The sequence below is a fragment of the Diabrotica virgifera genome, chromosome 6 (assembly GCF_917563875.1).
Source record: "Diabrotica virgifera virgifera chromosome 6, PGI_DIABVI_V3a".
NCBI lineage: Eukaryota > Metazoa > Arthropoda > Insecta > Coleoptera > Chrysomelidae > Diabrotica > Diabrotica virgifera.
The window spans coordinates 167,921,602-167,942,812 of record NC_065448.1 but is presented as its reverse complement, the minus strand read 5'-3'; the positions used below and the strand labels follow the sequence as shown (position 1 = coordinate 167,942,812).

General features: G+C 31.6%; 1 protein-coding gene across 1 annotated transcript; it reads left to right on the top strand.

Moving 5' to 3' along the window:
- The first annotated feature begins 437 nt into the window (after positions 1–437).
- LOC126885821 (uncharacterized) lies at positions 438–2,403 on the top strand. Its single transcript, XM_050652561.1, has 3 exons — positions 438–525; positions 715–1,024; positions 1,434–2,403. Exons 1-3 carry the CDS (start codon positions 477–479, stop codon positions 1,468–1,470), a joined length of 396 nt encoding a protein of 131 aa, XP_050508518.1. The 5' UTR covers positions 438–476; the 3' UTR covers positions 1,471–2,403.
- The last annotated feature ends 18,808 nt before the right edge of the window (positions 2,404–21,211 follow it).

Genomic DNA, 21,211 nt, shown 5'->3' with positions numbered 1-21,211 from the left:
CATTAGACCCAACAACAAAACGCGAAATAAAATGTGTATTTTAAAACTGTTGGATAAACAGTACCTACAATCAGAAAAACTTACCTTTAAAAAGGTACTCGATTATGAAATAACAAAAATATCAAAAAACACGACTGAATATCAGCTTTTTATGGTGACACAAACACAAACTAAACACAAAACACCAAACACATCACATAACCGACCATATAAAATAAGTGAACGACAACGAACGAACGAACACGAACACAGATTACAGATTCACAGATAGCGCACGATTTGTCAAAAGTCATGTTCCACCAATCACAATGTCGACATCAGCGCCTCTGACTAAACGGAAGGAAAATAAATACGATTACATGTTTTTTATTAGAGTTAGCGGGGCATGGTAAGATCGCATTCTACCAAATCACACAACACTTTTTTCTATGATTGAAACAATAAATATTGTACTGTGTCATAATTTAAAACTCATTATGTTGCAGTCTTTTCCAGTTGATAAAATTGCAATTCAAAAACTTTTAGGTATGTAACTTCCACATTATTATTTATTTTTTAAGTATTAAGGTTGATGTTGATATCAAAAATTTAGATTTCAAAGATAGTTTTATGTAGGTAGATATTAATAGAGTAATACTAGATAATAGAGTAGATACAAAGTAAGCTGTAAGTAGTATAACTACCCATGTAATCACCTGTTATGTTGTTTTTTAGATTTGCACTGTATGGATGGCACAGGAAGAGAACGAGAGTACAAGAACATGAAACATCTTATTATGAATGTATATGTATGTGATCCTCAAAAAATTATTAGAAAGAGAGCTTTAAAATCCCAAGGATCCTGCAAAATGTTTATTTGGTGTACTAGTAGAATAATAGTATCTAAAAATATTGAAACCGATTGTTGTGCAGTAACATATTTTAAAACACATTACGGGCATGATGATGATATAGAGCACTTACATAAATACCAAAATCAGATAAATATCTCTTCAAAGTTTATTTTGAGACTTTCTTCAAAAATGTAAGTAAAATATTTGCATATTGACAGCGGAAAGGCAGGACTTCGTAACTGAAAATTTTTTATAACATGAGTTACTTCAGTTTTTGCTTTAGAATAAGTGTATCGGCAGCTATTAAACAGTGGTTACAGCTGGGAAAGTTTCCGGAAGGCTTTCCCAGCTCTAAAAGCTGTTTAATAGGTACTGATACACTTATTCTAAAGCGAAAACCGAAGTAACTCATTTTATACAAATTTTCAGTTACGAGGTCCTGCCTTTCCGCTGTCGATATACACAATATAATTTAAAACAAGAATGTTACCACTCACTAAACCACTTTTTAAATATTAATCATGAATATTTACTATAGTTTACAATTTCAAACTAGTGTGTTTGATTCTCCTATAGGTACCTATATTTTACTTTTTTTAGTAAACTTCAGACTGTTCAGGATAGCATAATAGCATAGGAGGCGAATTAAAAAGAATTAATTTACTTACAAGAAAAGATATCACAAACATTAAACTCTCTTATGGCATTGATTTGAAAGATGGATATATGTACAATGATGATGCAACCAGTGTTTATTTTTGGGTTGAATGCTTACAGACTCATGTCCAATATTATTTTACAAACAACAGGGCATACTAATGGATATTCATTCTGAATTTAATATTTATGATTTTTGTCTTATTTTCCTTAATGCAGTGCCAAAAGGAAATGTTAATTAAGTTTGGTAAATCCTTTATCACAATCGATGGAACTCATGGGCTCAATTCCTATGACTTTGAACTTATGACAGTATTAGTAAAAGATGAATTTGGGAATGGATTTTGTACTGCTTTCTTATTTTCAAATAGAAAAGATACCTACTTTTATTTACCAATTTTTTTAAATACATGTCTGTGTTGGTATTATATGTATAGTCAAATGTTTTCATATCAGGCATAAGTGACACCTTTTACAATGCCTTGTCAAATGTAATGGGTATTGCTCCTAATAGACTGTTAAGTGCCTGGCACATAGATAGGGCATGGCAAGTAAATCTTAATAAAATATCTGATTCTGAAAAAAATCATATTATGTATACAAGATCTATTAATGATGGTTTAGAGTTTAGAGAGTATTAATAGCTTTTTGGGTAGACTTCTAAGTGATGCAGATACATACAATTTTAGTAAGTATTTCCAGTAGAACTACTGCAATAGCATTCAACAATGGGCCTATTGTTATAGGAAGGGGTTGTGGAATTAATACCAATATGACCATTCAAAATTTTCATAAAATTTTGGATAAAAGAGTATCCGTTAGTTGTTATCAGTTAAGCTTAAAACTTGGCACTCATGGAGAGCTATACCATAATATATAATAGGTATATCTCATATTACATCTCATATTGTTCACTACAGTAGTAATGAGTGAGCCTGCATAAGAACCATAATAATATATTATAGTTCGTGTATGTAGGCTCACTCATTACAATAGTGAGCAATATGAGATATAACATATTATAGTATAACTCTCTGTGCATGACCAGATTAACACATTTGGTGCCCATCTCGAACAAGCTCCACTTGGCTGGTACCACATACTTAAATCATTTATTTAGTTACACAGTACTACTCACATAAGTTATGCATCGTCAGTAGCTTCGGTAAAACCTTTGTGATGCTACCCATATGTCATGGCCACTGAATGTGTTAAAGCTTGTTAATGTAGGAGAGTTATACTAAAATATATATCTTATATTACTTTAAATAGAAAAAATATCTTATTCAAATTGTATCCATGCAAGTTTTGATTTAATGAAATAAACCTTTTAATCAAAAAAGTGTTGTTTACTTGTGTACACCCAGCAATATCCTGATCATAGATAAATTATATAGTATTACCGGATCCTGATATGCAGATGCCAATAGGGCTTTTCATCGATTGTCATTTGTTTCGAGCTTCTGTCATGAGTCACATAATATTAATGTATCTACGTCATACGTCTTTGGTTTGTATCATTGGTATATACCAATAACGTACGACGTAGATATATTAATATTATGTGACACATGACAGAAGCTCGAAACAAATGACTGTGAATGAAATGCCCTATTGAATAGGGCTTTTTCCATAGAGGTATATATTAACATAGAGAGAGCCTACCTTCCGCGCTTCCTGACGACAAGATCTCATGGACTGGTTTGCTGCATCTCTTTCTAACACATTGTATCGAAAATCTATGATGACATTCAGTGTGAATATAGGCACGGAAGAGGAGGACAACTGTAGCAGCTTTACTATGCGTAAGAGTGAAACAGCACTAATCCAAATAAAAAAGATGGTGTCGTCACTTCGCTCTGAAAGATACTCTCTCTATGCTAATATATAACTCTATGGCTTTTTCATCGATTGTCATTTGTTTCGAGCTTCGGTCAAGCGTCACATAATATTAATATATCTACGTCATACATCTTTAGTTTGTATCATTGGCAATACCAATAACATATGACTTAAATATATTAATATTAGACAACACATGACAGAAGCTCGAAACAAATGACTGAATGAAAAGCGCTATATCATGTAAATACAAGTCATAACCCACATAACAATGATGTTCGCATCATGTTCTAAGCATATACTACCAACATTCGTCGGAGTATATTCTTTTTAGTATATGTGTAGTACAAGCATAGCATCTACCTTAAAAAACATTCTAAATTTCATGTTTTTTGCATATACTTCAAAGTATATTCTCGTACCGAATATACTAAGTATATTCGTGTACGTAGGATCTCGGAATATTCGTAAAAGTTTATTCTTAGAATATACCTTTATCGAATATTCTTAGCACATACTTATAAGTACATTCTTAACACATACTTATAAGTAGATATGTTTAAAATAACTTAAAAATAATTTGTATGTATAGGAAGTATAATATTAGCCTTATAGATTATCAACTTCGTTATTTTTTAGAATACATAATTAATAAAATTTATGTATGTAGGTAGTATTGGACGAATTTCATTTCAAAATTGTTGTAGGGTAAAAAAGTTTAAACATTAATTGTATTAATGTTTACATAGATACTATTAAAAATTCGTTTTCATAATTGAAATGACTTTACCATTTCGAGTTTATCATGAATCATTAGTATTTTTACATCCTTGGAATTTGAATTTAGGTACATTCAATTCAATAGGCCATTTCGCAGAACCAAAACGTGCCAAACTGCACAACCAAAGCAACCAAAGGCTTTGGCGTTGCCAACCGTCGAGTAAGCTTTTTCCGTCAACTTACCTTAAAAATTCCCACTTTTATAAAAAAAAACTTCCCTCCTGTTTACAAAATCTGAGAAGATATGTTGAATTATTTTCAAATATTTTGATTTTTTCTTAATATTTTACAATTTGGACTGGAACAATAATTCCCTTTTGAGTTAACTTTTTCCCTTTATCACCTTTTCTGTTGAAAATTCCCGCAAAAAGGGAAATTTCTATCCGTTTGGCAACACTGACCACCGATTTTGTTATTCCACAACATTCATAACCCCCCCATCATATTCTGACCATTTCTATTCTTACCTGAATGGATCAGGGATAGGAAAAAACCGTAAAATGAAAACAGGCATTATTTCATTATTTGTATCATCTATGGATCTATGCAGGCAGTGTTAAGGATGAAAGCGAATGATGTAGTACTAGGACTAAAGAACATACATAATCTGTTTATTTTGTTTGCGGTGCTTCAAAATACATATAATCTATTTTGATAACTCAATATTACTTAAATAGGTAAGTACATATAAGTATTATATAAATTTTAGTTACTTATTATGCATAGTTTAGTTTAGCTAAATATTATATAATGATTTATATAAATAACTAAAATTTATAAATATGTACTTACTTTTTAAGTGATATTGTAGAATGTAGGTACTAACTACATTCTCATTTGCAATTAAAATATGTAAATAGATATTTGGTAGAACCAGTAGAACCTAAGATGAGATTAGGTGATGCTGAAAACATACTTCTAAGCAATATAGCAGTTGATAGCACTTTCTTAGAATATGTATTCTTAAAAATATAATATTCTTCCCATACAAAGATGTGCGGTAGTACGTTCTTAGTATATAAATAGAAGGTTTATAGCACTTCCTTGGAATATTCTAAAAAGTACATTCTTGGTATAAACTAAAAAGATGTGCGGTAGTATGTTCTAAGTATACACATAGAAGGTTTATAGCACGTCCTTGGAATGTTCTAAAAAGAACATTCTTGATATATACTGAAAAGAAGTGCGGTAGTACATTCTAAGTATATACATAGAACGTTTAAGTACTGTAATGTAGTATATACTCAGTATCTGCTCTGCACATTCGCAATGGTAATTACGCACATTCTCAGTATATACTTTTTCTGAAAAGTATGTTCTATGAATCTACTAAGAACATGAAATTGTTATGTGGGAAAGATGTCTTTCTACGGTTAATATTTCACAGCCTAAAGACGTCATTTATGTAACTTCTTATTAAGCCGTCACAAAATGACTGTAATAAGAAAATAGAATTTATTAACTCGCCTCGCCCCCAGGTAAAGTAAAGGTGCTAGGCCACTAAGAATGTTTTTTTTATTTTTTTATTTTGCGGCTTTAGCCCTTAGCTATTTAGCCAGATACATGATGAGAATTAATACTAGGTATTATAAATTAAAACTAATTCAAATTACTAGTACAGTAGAACCCCTCTAATCCGCCCTCGGATGATCCGACGCTCCGGGTAATCCGACCTGCCCGCATGCCCCGGCAAATTCCTTCAGTGCCTGCTCGCAATTCTTTCAGTGATATTTCGAACCTTGTGGTGTGTACATATGTTTTGTAAAATGTTTTGTTTTTTAAAATATAGGTTAACTGTTACTCCTTGTAGCAATGCCGATGGTACACACAAGCTTTCCCTGTTTGTTATAGGCAAATCTAAGAAGCCCAGGGCTTTCAAAAACATCAATTTATCATCATTGCCGGTTTATTACCGCAATCAAAAATCTGCTTGGATGGACTGCAATATTTTCAAATCGTGGATTTTTGACGAGTTTGTGCCATGTGTTGAGAAGGATTTGAAAAAGAAAAATCTTAGAAAAATCCGAAGGATATGACATTTTTCAAGCCATGAAATCCTTCAACATTAAAGATGCTATCTATACAATGGCTGAGTCATGGGCAGAACTGAATCCTGACACGCTAAGAAAATCTTGGCGTAAGCTTTGGCCAGAAGTTATGACCGAAATTGACCAGATCGAAGATGAGCAAAACGACATGCAGGAAATCGTTAAAAATCTTTAAACCCTGAATAATTCAATCCCTGCTGGTGAAGTTGAAGAGTGGATTGAACAAGGCGACAAAAACTGCGAAACCAGTGAAGTGCTGAATGATGACGACATTGTTGCCGCGGTTTTGGAACATGATATGATGAAAACGTGAACTCAGAATCCGACAGTGATGTTGACGAGCCTCCTGTCCAGATTTCACACACCGATGCCAAGAATGCATTTGAAATCGGCCTTCAGTACATAGAGCAGAATCCAGCATCAACACCGATGGACATCTTGTGGATCAAAAATTGGAGAAACATTGCAACTAAGTCCAGAATTTCGTCTCGTGAACAGAAATCTATCACTGACTTTTTTTCCAAGTAGACTACTAATTTTTTCAGTACATATGTACCTTTTTTTTGCAATTACATAATTTAATAAATACATAACAAAGAATTCTGGCATTTTAATGCAATATAATTATGTACATATGTATGGTTATTATATCACTGAAGAGAATAATACAGGCTTTTTTTCTTGTACAGACGTATTTAATGACTTTTTCTGATAATCCGACCTTTTTTGCGTTCCGACCATACTCCTAGTCCCGAGGGTGACGGATTAGAGGGGTTCTACTGTACTTTTATTAATATTCTGAATAATTATGTAACCACTTAATACTAAAATAAAAAAGTGTTTATCTATACTATCCAACACATTTTCACCTTTGAAATCGTAAATCTCCATTCCCATTAAAAAATAATTTGTACTGTATAAGTATATTTCTTTTGAGCTTCATTTTCTTTCAAAATACTGCAGCATGAGTTTTAAATCAGGACACAGTACAATACTTGTTTCAATATTTACATGTAAATAAATAATCCTAATTACTTGTAAAAGTAAGGTTATAAATTTAAGAATGCAGAACTCTCTTTTAAAACCAAAGTGGCATTAGACTAATTTTAAAATTCCCGCTAAAAGGAAAAAAGTAAATCTGGCAACAGTGCCGTCGTTTGCTGGACATTTAATCTCTCCTTGTACTACGCTACACAGTTGCCAGATTTGATATAGTTTATGAAGATAAAAAGAAATACAAAAAAATTAACAGGCATTAAGATGTTCTGAAGATAAAAAAATGGGTTTCTGCATAGTTAGCAAGGTAGTGCCACGGCTCTATGGCACTACCTCACGGGCCGCCACTGATCCTGGCAACATGCAAATTTGTTAATAGGGAACCTTTTCAAGCAAGATAGTGAAAAAAAATTGAATTAGAATATTTTTCCGCAGATATATTTACGTATATTACATACAATGTTGTACAACGCACGGTTGAAAATAGTGTCGCGCCCGCTTGATTAGCAATTAAAAAACAAAGGGGTTTTCGATATTGTATTGCAAAAAACTCTTGGAAACATTGAAATATTTCCATATTTACAAAAATTAAAACTGTCAAAGTGTCACTCGGGAAAAATTCAATAATTTTAGAGCTCTTGTGCAATTACTACTGATAATTTTTGATAATTTCCCGTCGTCAAGTATATTACGTCAGATGCCCTTCGTTGCTATGAAAAAATACATTCAGTGACATTAATGACAATTAATGTTTTAAAAATTATAAAAGTGATGACTTTCAACCGTCAAATATTTATAACAACCGTGTGTGTTTAATTGTACTAATTTGTACTTACATAAATAAATTACAATAAAATTTTGGTTTTGAACAGTTTTATTCATGAAATAATCGCAATAAATTGCACTCGATCTCTAAAATTAATATAGAATTTTAGAGCTCTTGTGCAATTACTACTGATTATTTCATTCATAGGAGATTACTCACCGGCACAAAATTCCGCCACTAATTTTTTTTAGGTTCTTAGATTAAGTTTTGACAATTTATAACTATTATTTGTACTCCGATTTTCAAGATTCTTCCATTAGTTTGTAGGTACATGTCCCATATGTATTAAGGCTATGGGTACATAATTCGCAAATATTTTACGTGTATCCCTACTTTTTCTGTCTTTACACGGCAAATTACGTGTAGTAAAATTCACACTGGTGTGGATATGTAAACATTACTAGAATGTCATTCTACTTGAAAATGTCATAATTACTTTAAAGAGATGGCTTTTGAATGTTCTTGGATAACTGTTATTTTTATAATTGCAAATTATTAAATCAGTTAATAAATGTGATAATTTTTTCACTAACTATGTTTTCAGTGATTGTAATAATTTATTTGTACAACAAAAACTAATAATCAATCGAGAAAAGAGAAAAAGTGTTAAAGTGATTTTTTAATAATATGTTGTTATTTTGGAACGCTTAAAATTTTGAACATCTCTAACAACAAAATACTTGGATCACAGGATATATCTGATGTATTCTCTGCTTGGATCTTCCACAAATAATACACAATAAATATCTTTTTAATAAGTTCACATCTTAAATCAATTATTTATCAAATACACTATACAGTGATGAGCGCGCTAATAACCGGCAAAATAGCTCAAAAGATGGAAAATGTATTAAGTTTTGAGATAAAAAGAAATGAAACTACTGGAGGTGGGATTCTATCGGTATTAACTTATAATTTACATTACCATTATGGATAGTTTCCACCTTTATACTTTTAAACGTCAGCTAGTTAACTTCGGTCATAATTCTAATTCTACGTATGATGTTCCTTCAAACCAGGGCCCGGATTACGTACACTCGATACGCATCGTATCCTCCATGTTTTCCCATAGCGCCTTACGAGAAAACATGGCGGATACGATGCGTATCGAGTGTACGTAATCCCTATGCAGGAATTACGTACACTCGATACGCATCGTATCCGCCATGTTTTCCCATAGCGCCTTACGGGAAAACATGGCGGATACGATGCGTATCGAGTGTACGTAATCCCTATGCAGCTTCAAACTCAGTTTTATCAGGTTATGTATGTCTTCTACTTCTTTGGTTTATTGGCCTCTACCTGCATGGATATTTTGGCCAGCTCATCCTATCAGAATAAAGGAAAAAATCCCTTAATAATCTACAATTTAGAGTTAATAACTCAATAATTTCAAATTTTAATATTTAATTATTGCAAAAAATCACAAATGTGGGATTTGAAACAACCTTCGACAGTTCTGTAGTGACATGAGTGAATGCGAGACGTCTAAAATCATGATAGAAATTAAGTTAATTTTAGAATAAAAGGTTACTAGGTACTAATTAAACTGTTTTTATTTTGCATTATTGTCTTCAATTGATTTTTACTTTATGCGAAATCAAAAAAATTGTTAATGTCATGTTAACGTCATACGTAGTTATGAGGAAAGAAAAATATTGAAAATGAATGGATAAAATAATAAATAATTTGAACAATATGTAAGAAATTACATACGACTAGATAATTCAAATCTGGGTAAAATACCAATACAATATTTTGTAATAATAACAGTATGTAATCATCTGGGTTCTTCAATTCAGCTAACCGAGGCCACATTACGCAATCTTGTAATGATCTTCTTTTTCTTCTTCCTTTATTGGGTTATATCCCTTGGGATAATTCGCCCAGCTTACACCAGGGAAATCTTGTAATGATCGGCAGTTGTCCCTGTGTTAGAAAGGCTTTTTGCCTTTGTTGTATTTGTCGCATGACAATTCAAAATTGCCAATTAACTAAAGAACGAGAAGAAGAAGTAGAAGCAGATTGTGTAATGGTCGGCAGTTATCCCTGTACGAGAAAAATTTTTACCTTTGTTGTATTTGTCCGATATCAACTCTAAATTGTAGATGAATAAGGGATTATTCCTTTATTCCAAGACGATGGACTAGCCAAATACCCATGCAGGTAGAGGCCAATAAACAAAAGAAGAAGAAGCCATACATAACTTATTAAAACTATTAAATAAAATACATAACTATTTTTTTTATAGGTTTGAAAGAACGTCATACGTAAAATTATGACCGAAGTTAACTAACTGACGTTTAAAGGTGGAAACTATCCATAATGGTAATGTAAATTATAAGTTAATACCGATAAAATCCCACCTCCACTAGTCGCATTTCTTTTTATCTCACAATTTAATAGATTTTCCATCTTTTAAGCTATTTTGCCGGTTATTAGCGCGCTCATCACTGTATATCAATAATATTTAATCAATTTCTCAAAATATTCCCGATGCAATGTCAAATATTTAAAATTGTCACTGATTGTCAGTGTCTGACTGACAATATGCTGACAATATTATATTCGGTTGAGTGCGTTGTAAGACAAAGACAGATTTGGAAAATATTACCACGGCATTGTGTTCATTTTTTTCAAATCCTGAAAAAACCAATAAATATTTTTGAAAAATTTAAACGCAGAATGAAAGACTAAATTATTACCGAGGGCCGAAAGTCCCTTAGAATAAATAAAAAGTTTATTTTGAATGAGATATTTGAAATTAAAAATCACACTAAATTTTCTCTTAGTTTTTTCACCCCTGTAACTTATTAAAATAAACATTATAGAAGTTCTTAGGGACTTTCGGCCCTCGCTAATAACGTAATCTTTCATTCTGCGTTTAAATTTTTCAAAAATACTTATTAGTTTTCTCAGGATTCGAAAAAAATGAATCCCCATTTGAATAGCATTGCAGCCGAAAATACGTACCGATCCTCTTAATATCGTTTATTATTCCGGTAACAAAAATATTTTGCTTAGATGGCATTATACGGGGATGAATGGAAGCGTTGTATTTTTTCCTCACTTTAAAAAATTCTGTGGAAAAATTGAAGAGCTGATTTTGTATCATAGTCCTTTCGTATTATACCGGAGGCATCACTAAGATTTTGTTTTTGCAATAATTGAAATATCTCTTTTCTTGTAAGAGCTGTAAAATTTTTTGTAAATAAAAACACTGATCGATTCATAAATATCTTCAGAGGTTGGATTGATAAGATTAGAATTGCCCGCATGCAGCCCTCTCATAATCCTATCGAGCATTTATGGGATGAATTGAAAATACTATTCGCCGTCATCCTAGGCCTCCAGAAAATTTGGTAGTTATGGCCCTGGACGAGGAATATCGGGCTATTCCTCATGGGTAAGGATAACACATCTTATTTTTATTCGATGCCAAAGAGATTGCGAGCAGTCGTTGCTGCGAGAGGGGGACATACCCGCTCTTGAATTGTTTTGTTAATTTTAGTGCCTTTAATATTTTTAATTAAATAAACCTTCAAAGCAGTGTTTTTATTTACTGCTTTTACTAGAGATATTCAGATAATTCAAAAAACAACATCTTACGGATGCCTCAGAGATTATATGAAAGGAGTATGAAACAAAATCAGCCCTCAATTTTTTTAAAGTTAGGGGAAAATACGCTTTTATTCACCCCCGTATAATGCTATCTAAGCAAAAAAATTTTGTTACCGAAATAATAAACGATATCAATACATATACAGTGGAACCTCGATGATTCGTCTCTCCATTACTTGCCTGCCAAGGTAAAACAGTATATGTGAAAAAAATCGATTTTTGAATTTGCCGCCGAAACTGGGTAATTTTTTCCGCTCGTTCTTATGCAATTTTTAGTTTATTTCTATCTCATTTAGTTTTCAAAATGTGACACTGGTAAAACAGTATATGAGTACGTGTACTTGCGTCTCTGCTATGGTAAAACAGTATATTCGACAAACTCTACAAAGGCAGAATAGTATACATCATCATACACTGCTTATCCCTGGTATTATGTTATATCTATTTTTTTAAATTCTACTGGTAAAACAGGATATATGTGGTATATGCTGTTATACGGTAACATATTTCATAAAAACGGTGTCCCAATTCCAATGGTAAAATAGTATAAACATTTCATATACTCTTTTACCATAGTATGACCCCAAGAACCGACACAAACGGATTATCTATGAACTAAATTTTTATGCGCATGTGCCAGATCGGCCATTTCTCAATTTGTATGAATAGCAAATAATTTTGGTGACATTTGTGTTGTACAGGATCGGCGTTTGTTTTCACAGTTGTTTGTTTGGCTTGGCTTGGCGTTAGTATTTTGTTTTTGTATCAGTTTGTAGCTCATAATATTTTGTATAGACTTATTTTCTATATATATATGTAAAAATAAAACTATGTTTATTTTCAATAAAACCACATTTAGTTATTTTAAGTTATTTATAGTTTTAGGTGGCATGACTGTGTAATTTTAGTTTGAATGACATTTGTAAATAATTATTTGACAGTTGTCAAAAAACTCAGAGTAAGAAATAGCATGTTCTTGATTCTCTTTTTTAGGTTTGTATTTTTAAGTTATTTTAGTATTGTTGTATTAATGTTTATAATCTTTATTGTACATATTGTAAATAAACTCTTTTTTAGATGAATTCATACGGCTATCTCTTACACGAATAAGAAGTATGAAACTACTCTTATAAATCAAGAACTTAAGCTGACCAAGCCAAAATAGTGATAAAAATAGATTTTCAAACCCTTATTTGTACAAATTAAGGATGAATATTACATCAATGAAAATTTGTATTGCTATAGAAGCAAGCAGTACTGATAGTAAGAATAATGTATGTAATTTTAAGTGGTTGCAGCCAACACAGTCACCTTTCTATTATGAAATGCCTGCTGAAAAGCAACTTCAAGATTATCATTCTGAACTATTTCGTCTGAAAAAAGTAAAAAATGTTTTAGCATCCATGAAATCAAGAGGATGCTTTAGAACATGTACCATTTCATTAGATGATAATTTGAAAGTGATTTATTTTGATTCAGATGGTGATGTGGTTTATCAAAATGAGTACCTACAACAGACCTTATTACCAGTGTATGAGAAGAAAGAAGCGATTGAACAATCTCCACCATTAGTCGAGTTGCTCCAGAAACTTGGTGATACTAGTATACCTAAAGTTGAAAAGAAAAATTACAAAAAAATAAAAGATGATTTCGTACTTCGAAATTTTGATGGTAAAAATGTTCCAATGAATTCATGGCTCAAGACTTTCGAATCAGAATGTTCGCGATGTGAGGTGGATGCTGATAAAGACAAGATTTTGATTCTACGTCTGTTTCTTGATGGAATAGCAAAGGAATGGTTTGAATCAAAAATAATAACATTAGGCTTAGATAACAGTTTTGAGGTATGGAAAGTTAATTTTTTAGATAGTTTTTGTCAAACAGGTTGGGATTATAGAAAAGCTTATTCTTTTAAGTATGTAGGTGGTAGTCTTGTTGATTATGCATTTCGCAAAGAAAATTTATTGCTAAATATCAAAAATGATTTTCCTATTGATATATTAATCGATTTAATTGTGACAAATTTGCCAATTCATATACAAAATAATATTAATAGAGCTGAGGTTACAACAATGGAAAAATTGATAGGTGAGTTACGAAAGTTGGAGAGTTCAGTTATAAGCAAAAAAAAATCAGAGACAAACCCAAATTTTGTACAAATACCTACCAAATTAAATACAATAATACCAAAAGAAAAAAATAGTTGTCAATATTGTGATACAAAAGGATTCCCTGGGAGGTTTCATCCAGAGGCAATGTGTCGTTTAAAGCAAAAAGATAGAAGGACAATACAAGAAAACAAATCAAATGATATTCAATATGTTAATAATATTGCTATACAGGAGACATTAAATGAAACGGTAACCGACCAAAAAAACTGAATTTGCTGCCATTGATCAAATTAAAAGTATTCCTAAATAATAGAGAATTATGTGGAATCTATGACCCAGGTTCGAATGTTACTCTTCTGAATTCGAAGGTAGCGGGTAAGTTGGGATTAGTTATTCATGAAGATAGGAATATGTTTAAAACGATAAATGGCAGAACAAATTTTACAGGAAAACTAATTGCAAAAATGAAAATTAATAAAATTGAGAAAAATGTTAATCTTTTTGTAATTAATGATGAATATTTCGAGTATGATATTCTACTTGGATTGGATTCTATTTTGAATTTTCAAATGAAACAAGATTTTGATTTAGAAATTTATCAAAGATTAGATCTAGATATTGAAGAGAAGATTGAAAAGTTTAATCACAATGTTAATTTGACAGAATATTCAATAAACTTTAATGAAGGAATTCCCACAGAGCTTTTTGAAGCAAAATTAGAACATTTACAGCCAGAGCAGAAAAGTAAAATAGAAATATTACTTAATAAATATGACAATATTTTTGCAAAACATAAATTTGATATTGGGCAAGTTCAAAATAATGAAGCTCAAATTAAACTTTTAGAACATAAATTTGTCGCAAAGAAGCCATATAGATGCTCAATAGAGGACCAAAAAGAGATAGAATTTCAAATTGGACAATTGTTAAAAGCAAATTTAATAGAAGAATCATCTTCGCCCTTTGCAGCACCTGTTACATTGGCTCTTAAAAAAGATGAAGGATCTAAAACAAGATTATGCATTGATTTTCGTGAATTAAACAAATTAATTGTTCCCGAACCACAACCTTTTCCATTAATTGACGAGATTTTGACCAAAACAAGGAATGCTAAATTCTTTACTACTTTAGATATAAATTCTGCTTTTTGGTGTATTCCAGTTCGGAATAAAGATAAATATAAGACAGCTTTTGTTACACAAGATGGTCATTGGCAATGGAAATGCTTACCTTTTGGGCTTAAAACATCACCAGCAATATTTCAAAGGATTTTAAGTAATATTATCAGAAAACATAATTTAAATCCATTTTGTATAAATTACATAGATGATATTTTAATATTTTCAGTATCATTTGAAGAACACTTAGAGCACATCGAAAGACTCATGGAAGCCATTCTTGAAGAGGGATTTAGGCTCAAACTTCTAAAATGTAATTTTGCAAGAGAAGAGGTAAAATATTTGGGGCACATTGTGGGAAACAATTCAGTTCGTCCTTTACATGATAATTTAATATCGATCAGAAATTTTCCAGCACCAGATACCAGAAAAAAAATACGACAGTTTTTGGGAAAAGTAAATTTTTACCACAAATATATAAAAGACTCAGCTAGGTTATTAGAGCCATTACATAATTTACTTAGAAAAGATATTAAATTTCACTGGTCTTTAAGCTGCCAAACAGCCTTTGATATGGTAAAGAGTATCCTGTGCTCTGAACCTATTCTCGCTATTTTTGACCCAAATGCTCCTACAATTATATATACCGATGCTAGCATTTTAGGAGTTGGTGCAGTTCTCAAACAAAAACAAGAAGATGGAGAAATGAAACCTGTGGCTTACTTTTCAAAAAAATTGAACAAATATCAGAAAAACAAAAAAGCAATTTTTTTAGAATGCCTGGCAATTAAAGAAGCATTAAAATTTTGGCAATACTGGCTAATGGGAAAGAAATTTGTCGTTATTACTGATCATAAGCCCCTTGAGGGAAGAGAACTTCGTACAAGGCCAGATGAAGAATTAGGAGATATGACTCATTTTCTTTCACAATTTGATTTCGACATTAAATATGAACCTGGAAAAGAAAATGTAGAAGCAGACTGCCTTTCTAGAAACCCAGTTTTGGAAAATATAGAAAATGCAGAAACATTTATAAAAACAGTGAACCTAGTGACATTAACTGAGATAAAACAAGACCAGAATAATAATCGACAAGCTATAGATAAAATGATAGGAACAATTTTTAACCAAGATGTATTCTATAAATTAAGGAAGAACCAGAAAAAAATAATATTATCCAAAGATTTTGGAGTGGCGTTAATAACAAAAATTCACAAATTTTATGGTCATATTTGTGCTGGTAAAGTAATTAACAAAATTAGGAATTTTTACTACATTAAGAATTTGGATTTACTGGCAAAAGATATCTGCCAGAAATGCGAGATTTGCTGTAAAAATAAAACAAGAGTAGGTCCAAAATATGGTCTCTTGTCACAATTAGGTCCGGCAAAAGAACCTTTCGAGATAATGTCCCTAGATACAATAGGAGGATTTGCTGGCAATCGTTCAACAAAAAAATACCTCCACTTACTTGTAGATCATTTTACCAGATATGCATTTGCAGTTACTTCCAAAAATCAGACGACGGGTGATTTTATTAAACTAATCTCTAAAATTCAAGATAAACACCCCATAAAAACATTGTTAACAGATCAGTATCCGGGAATTAATTCCAAAATATTTAGAAATAATATGAAACAGTTAAATATTCAACTGGTTTTTACAGCAGTGGACTGCCCATTTTCGAATGGTTTAAATGAAAGACTTAATCAAACATTAGTTAATAGGATAAGATGTAAACTAAATGAAACTAGAAGTAGAGCATGGACAAAAATAGCTGAAGAATGTATAGATGAATATAATAGAACAGATCATTCCGTAACCCGATACAGCCCAGAATATTTGCTTTTTGGGAAAGCGGATCCGATTGTTCCCGAGGAACTTTGTGAAACAAGAAATGTATCAAAAGATAAGCAAATAGCTTATAAAAATTCGGTACGACATCATGAATATAATAAAAAGCTGTATGACAAAAATAGAAAATTCCATGAATTTAAAGAAGGAGATTGGGCATATGTAGAAAATAAATCCAAACTAAATAGAAAAAAACTTGATGAAGTAAGACTAGGTCCATTTCAAATAAAAAAACAAATTTCAAATACTTTATATGAAATAGATATCGGATACAAAAGGAACGATATGAACTATTTTCACATCTCAAAATTGTTGCCTTGTGACCAACCATAGACTTTCATGGTTTGTCATACCTGTTGGTGGGGGGATGTAAAAATAAAACTATGTTTATTTTCAATAAAACCACATTTAGTTATTTTAAGTTATTTATAGTTTTAGGTGGCATGACTGTGTAATTTTAGTTTGAATGACATTTGTAAATAATTATTTGACAGTTGTCAAAAAACTCAGAGTAAGAAATAGCATGTTCTTGATTCTCTTTTTTAGGTTTGTATTTTTAAGTTATTTTAGTATTGTTGTATTAATGTTTATAATCTTTATTGTACATATTGTAAATAAACTCTTTTTTAGATGAATTCATACGGCTATCTCTTACACGAATAAGAAGTATGAAACTACTCTTATATATATTTTCTTATATAGCCTACAACTATTAATTGTTATTTTCCAACATTTATACAATTTAATTCTTTTTGAGATATCTTGATTATGTGAATTAATTATTTTAAGCTTTTTCATGAACTATAAACTATCGTACAAAAAATTAATTTTGTATTTATTGGGATTTCACAAAGAATTTGAATCTAAAATATCATACAAATTCTCTAACCTTTCTTTGACCTCTACTGTACCAAATGCATCTGCAGGAAGAGCACAAAGTCATATTTTATATGTGTTCATTCCACAAGCCACGTGCTGTGTTTAAAAAGTTGAGAATCCAATACTCACAAAAACTTCCATAAAGTACTTTTATCAGCAAACCTAAATTAAATTTAATAAACTATGTTTCATTAAATTGTTTCTGTAGTTTGTATAAAACAATAACTTAGGTCAAATATATAAAACAATTTATGACTGACTACTTGAAATTCGGGATTTTCAGGAGTAACATTATATAATTTAGCTAATTCAAAAAGTTTGATCCAATATCACTTGAAATTGTTTCAACATTCAAGTTAATGCTTGATAATTGACAATACACTCTTCATAATATCTTTACATTCTCTTGATTATACTTGCGTTCCAACAAAAAAAGCTAAAGGCTGCTTTCATATGGAATATAAGCTTCTGACCATAATGATCAAAACGTTTCCATATATATATTAATTAATATATTAATTAAAAAAATTACTTTTTCTCTTTTCTCGATTGCTTATTCGTTTTTATTGTATACTATATATATTTGTTCAGTTATTACATATTTATATTTATAGAAATAAAATAGTACAATACTTATTGGTTTTTTATTTATTTACCCCGATATTCGACTTTAAAGAATGTACTGGCTGGTTTTGGCTGGAATGTACGGAATGTTTTGGCTGGTTTCCAAGACAATAAAAATTGAAAATATTGACATTCGATTTTAACATACAGTTTCTTGTTGTTGATCACGAACATTTGTCCTCCAAAAAGAATTGGATTCCGTGATGGTTACAACGGCTGTTATTTTTAGATTATTTTACGAAATAACGAATATAATGAATTATGAAATACCTCGACAAACAAGTAATTGGTCCTAGGTTTTCACCCAAAGTAATCGCAAGTAGAACTGGAAGTCGATATTGGAACTCTTCGTGTAACTTTGCGTCGATTGATCTACGATTTTACTAATTTTGTTATCTCGTTTTACATTCATATCATATTTTGAGTGACTTTAAAGCAGTACCTACGGTTGTAACTCTAAAACCGAAGTCCGATGTCAAATTTCTCATCTTTAATACCATCCATGGGTTATAAGCTTTCATTCGACACCTCATTTGTCATTCTATCTGTATTAGTAACTGAGGAGTTGTATTTGCGGTCCGACGGACAGACAGTCATGAAACCAGAAGTATATATTTGTTCTCGTCTTGCGAATGCGCGTCGAATAATATATCACTTGTGCTATTGCGGTGACTTTAAAAGAGTACTTCCGGTCGCATTTCTAAAACCGGAAGTCCTAGGTCAAATTTCCCACCTTTAGTACCATCCATGTATTATGAGCTTTCATTCGACACCTCATTTGTGATTCTACCTGGTATAGTGACGGAGGAGTTACATTTCCGGTCGGACGGACAGACAGTCTAGGTCAAATGTCTCACCTTGAGTACCATCTATGGATTATAAGCTTTCATTTGACACCTCATTAGTCATTCTACCTGGTATAGTGACTGAAGGAGTTATATTCGCGGTCGGACGAACAGACAGTCTATTAGGTCACACCAAGTCGTTCAAATTCTCACCAACTTGTTCACACTTTTTCAAAATTGGTGAAAACAACAAATTATATTTTGTATCGTTGTATCAATATAAGCAAAAAAAATAATTAGTGAATGTCACGCCACTGTAATATATTTTATTATTGGTCTTTCAATGCTAAAATCAGGATAAAAAAGGTATTTTATCCATGGTTTTAATCAATATAATTCTCACCATTACTTTGTGTTGTATTTGCAACCTTTTGTAAATCAAAAATAATTCCACCATATTAAGAATGTCAACAAAAGCCGGCCCTGCATGCAACCTTTCTTTCAGTGCAACTAAAATTTTATTGATACACGCCAGAAATGTGCGAGACTTTTCTCAGTGTACTCGCGTGTACACTTGCCAACTCGATACTAAAATTAAGTTCATGCTAACAACAAAAGAATCGCCGTCCGTGTCGGTTCTTGTATGACCAATGGGAATTTTTATCTCCCCCGACGGTATATACGTATAAAGTCTTTTATATACTCTTTGGGTATACTGGAAAAATGGTAAAAGAGTATATGTCATTTTACAAGCACATTTGAAAAAAACTATACATATTTGCTGTTATAATAATTATTATAATTTTTTATATTCCAAATTTCACTTGTCTAACTTTATAAATGACAAAACGGCACAACAAAAGAACAAAAAGTCATTTATCTCAAAACTCACTTTTTTCACATATACTGTTTTACCTTTGCAGGCAAGATTACCCGTCACCTCTGTTAACGTCAGGGTACATACAGAAGTTGTATTGACTACATAAGCAAAAATTCTAATGTAAAAAAATAATAAAAAAGTTAATTTGATTTGTGATGAGGACACAAACGGCTATCCATTGCTGACAAATAAAGAAATGGTTGAAATGGCAACAAAGGCGGACCAAACAGATTCAGAAGCTAACACATACTTGGACTGTAGATATTATGTTGATGAACCTATTGTAACTGACAAAGATTTGCGTAAATAATCTCGAGAAGCTGCATCGCATATGCCAGTGGTCGGCAAACTTATTAGCCAAATATGAACATTACAAAAACTTATTTTTTAGACCCCTAGCCCCACCAATAAGCCCCCAAGGAATTAAAACGTGATTTTTCATTTTTTGGCGATATCTTTGGTTCTAATCATCTTAGAAACTACATGGTATTTTTTACAAAATTTGTGCCGCAAAATTCATTTTTTTTTAAATTTTGATCTGTAGAACCGAAAATGGAAAGAACAGCAAACGCTTTTTCAGCTGATCGTAAACATTTGGAATACTATTCCTAGCATTGAAAATGGTCATGTCTTCCTCCTCCAGGTCGTTCAAATCACTTATTGTGTTGTGAACGAAGATCACATTTTTTCTTCTCCAATATTTCCAATTCAACATACAGACGTTCATGTTATGTTAACCGTCTTTTCGATTATCCGTCATACCCTTGGTCCGATGCCCTGACGGATAATCGAGGTTCTACTGTACCTACAAACTGATGTAAGAATCTTGAAAATCAAGTACAAATGAAGAGTACAGGGTAAAAACAAGGAATCTCACGGTTTCATGTATTTTGGGTTTTCTCGCCATGTCGTAGCAAAAACTGAGTACTACCGATTCAGGACAATAACCAGAAAGTTAAGTCTATATAAATGTTCTAAAAATTTGTATCCAGGCTAAGAAGCAGGATTGTCCGCACGCCACTGAACAAAAATAAGGAATGTTATATAGATTAATATTATAGAATAAGAATTGAGCCCAGAATCAAAACCTGCTAAATCCAAATTAAAGTACAAATTTCCAAAGATGTAAGAGGCATGCAGAAAAATGACAAATTAGTGTGCAATTTTATATTTATTGATGCTCATTTGATTGAAACACAGTAGAAACCCGATTATCCGTGCTACGATTTTCTATTACTAAAGTTGCGTTTTTGAGGTTTTATCAAAATAGCGTCATCGTAAACCACTTGATGGAAACTATGTGACGAAAGAGACTCATAATGAAAGATTTATTTTTTTTGTTATTTTTTTATGGTAG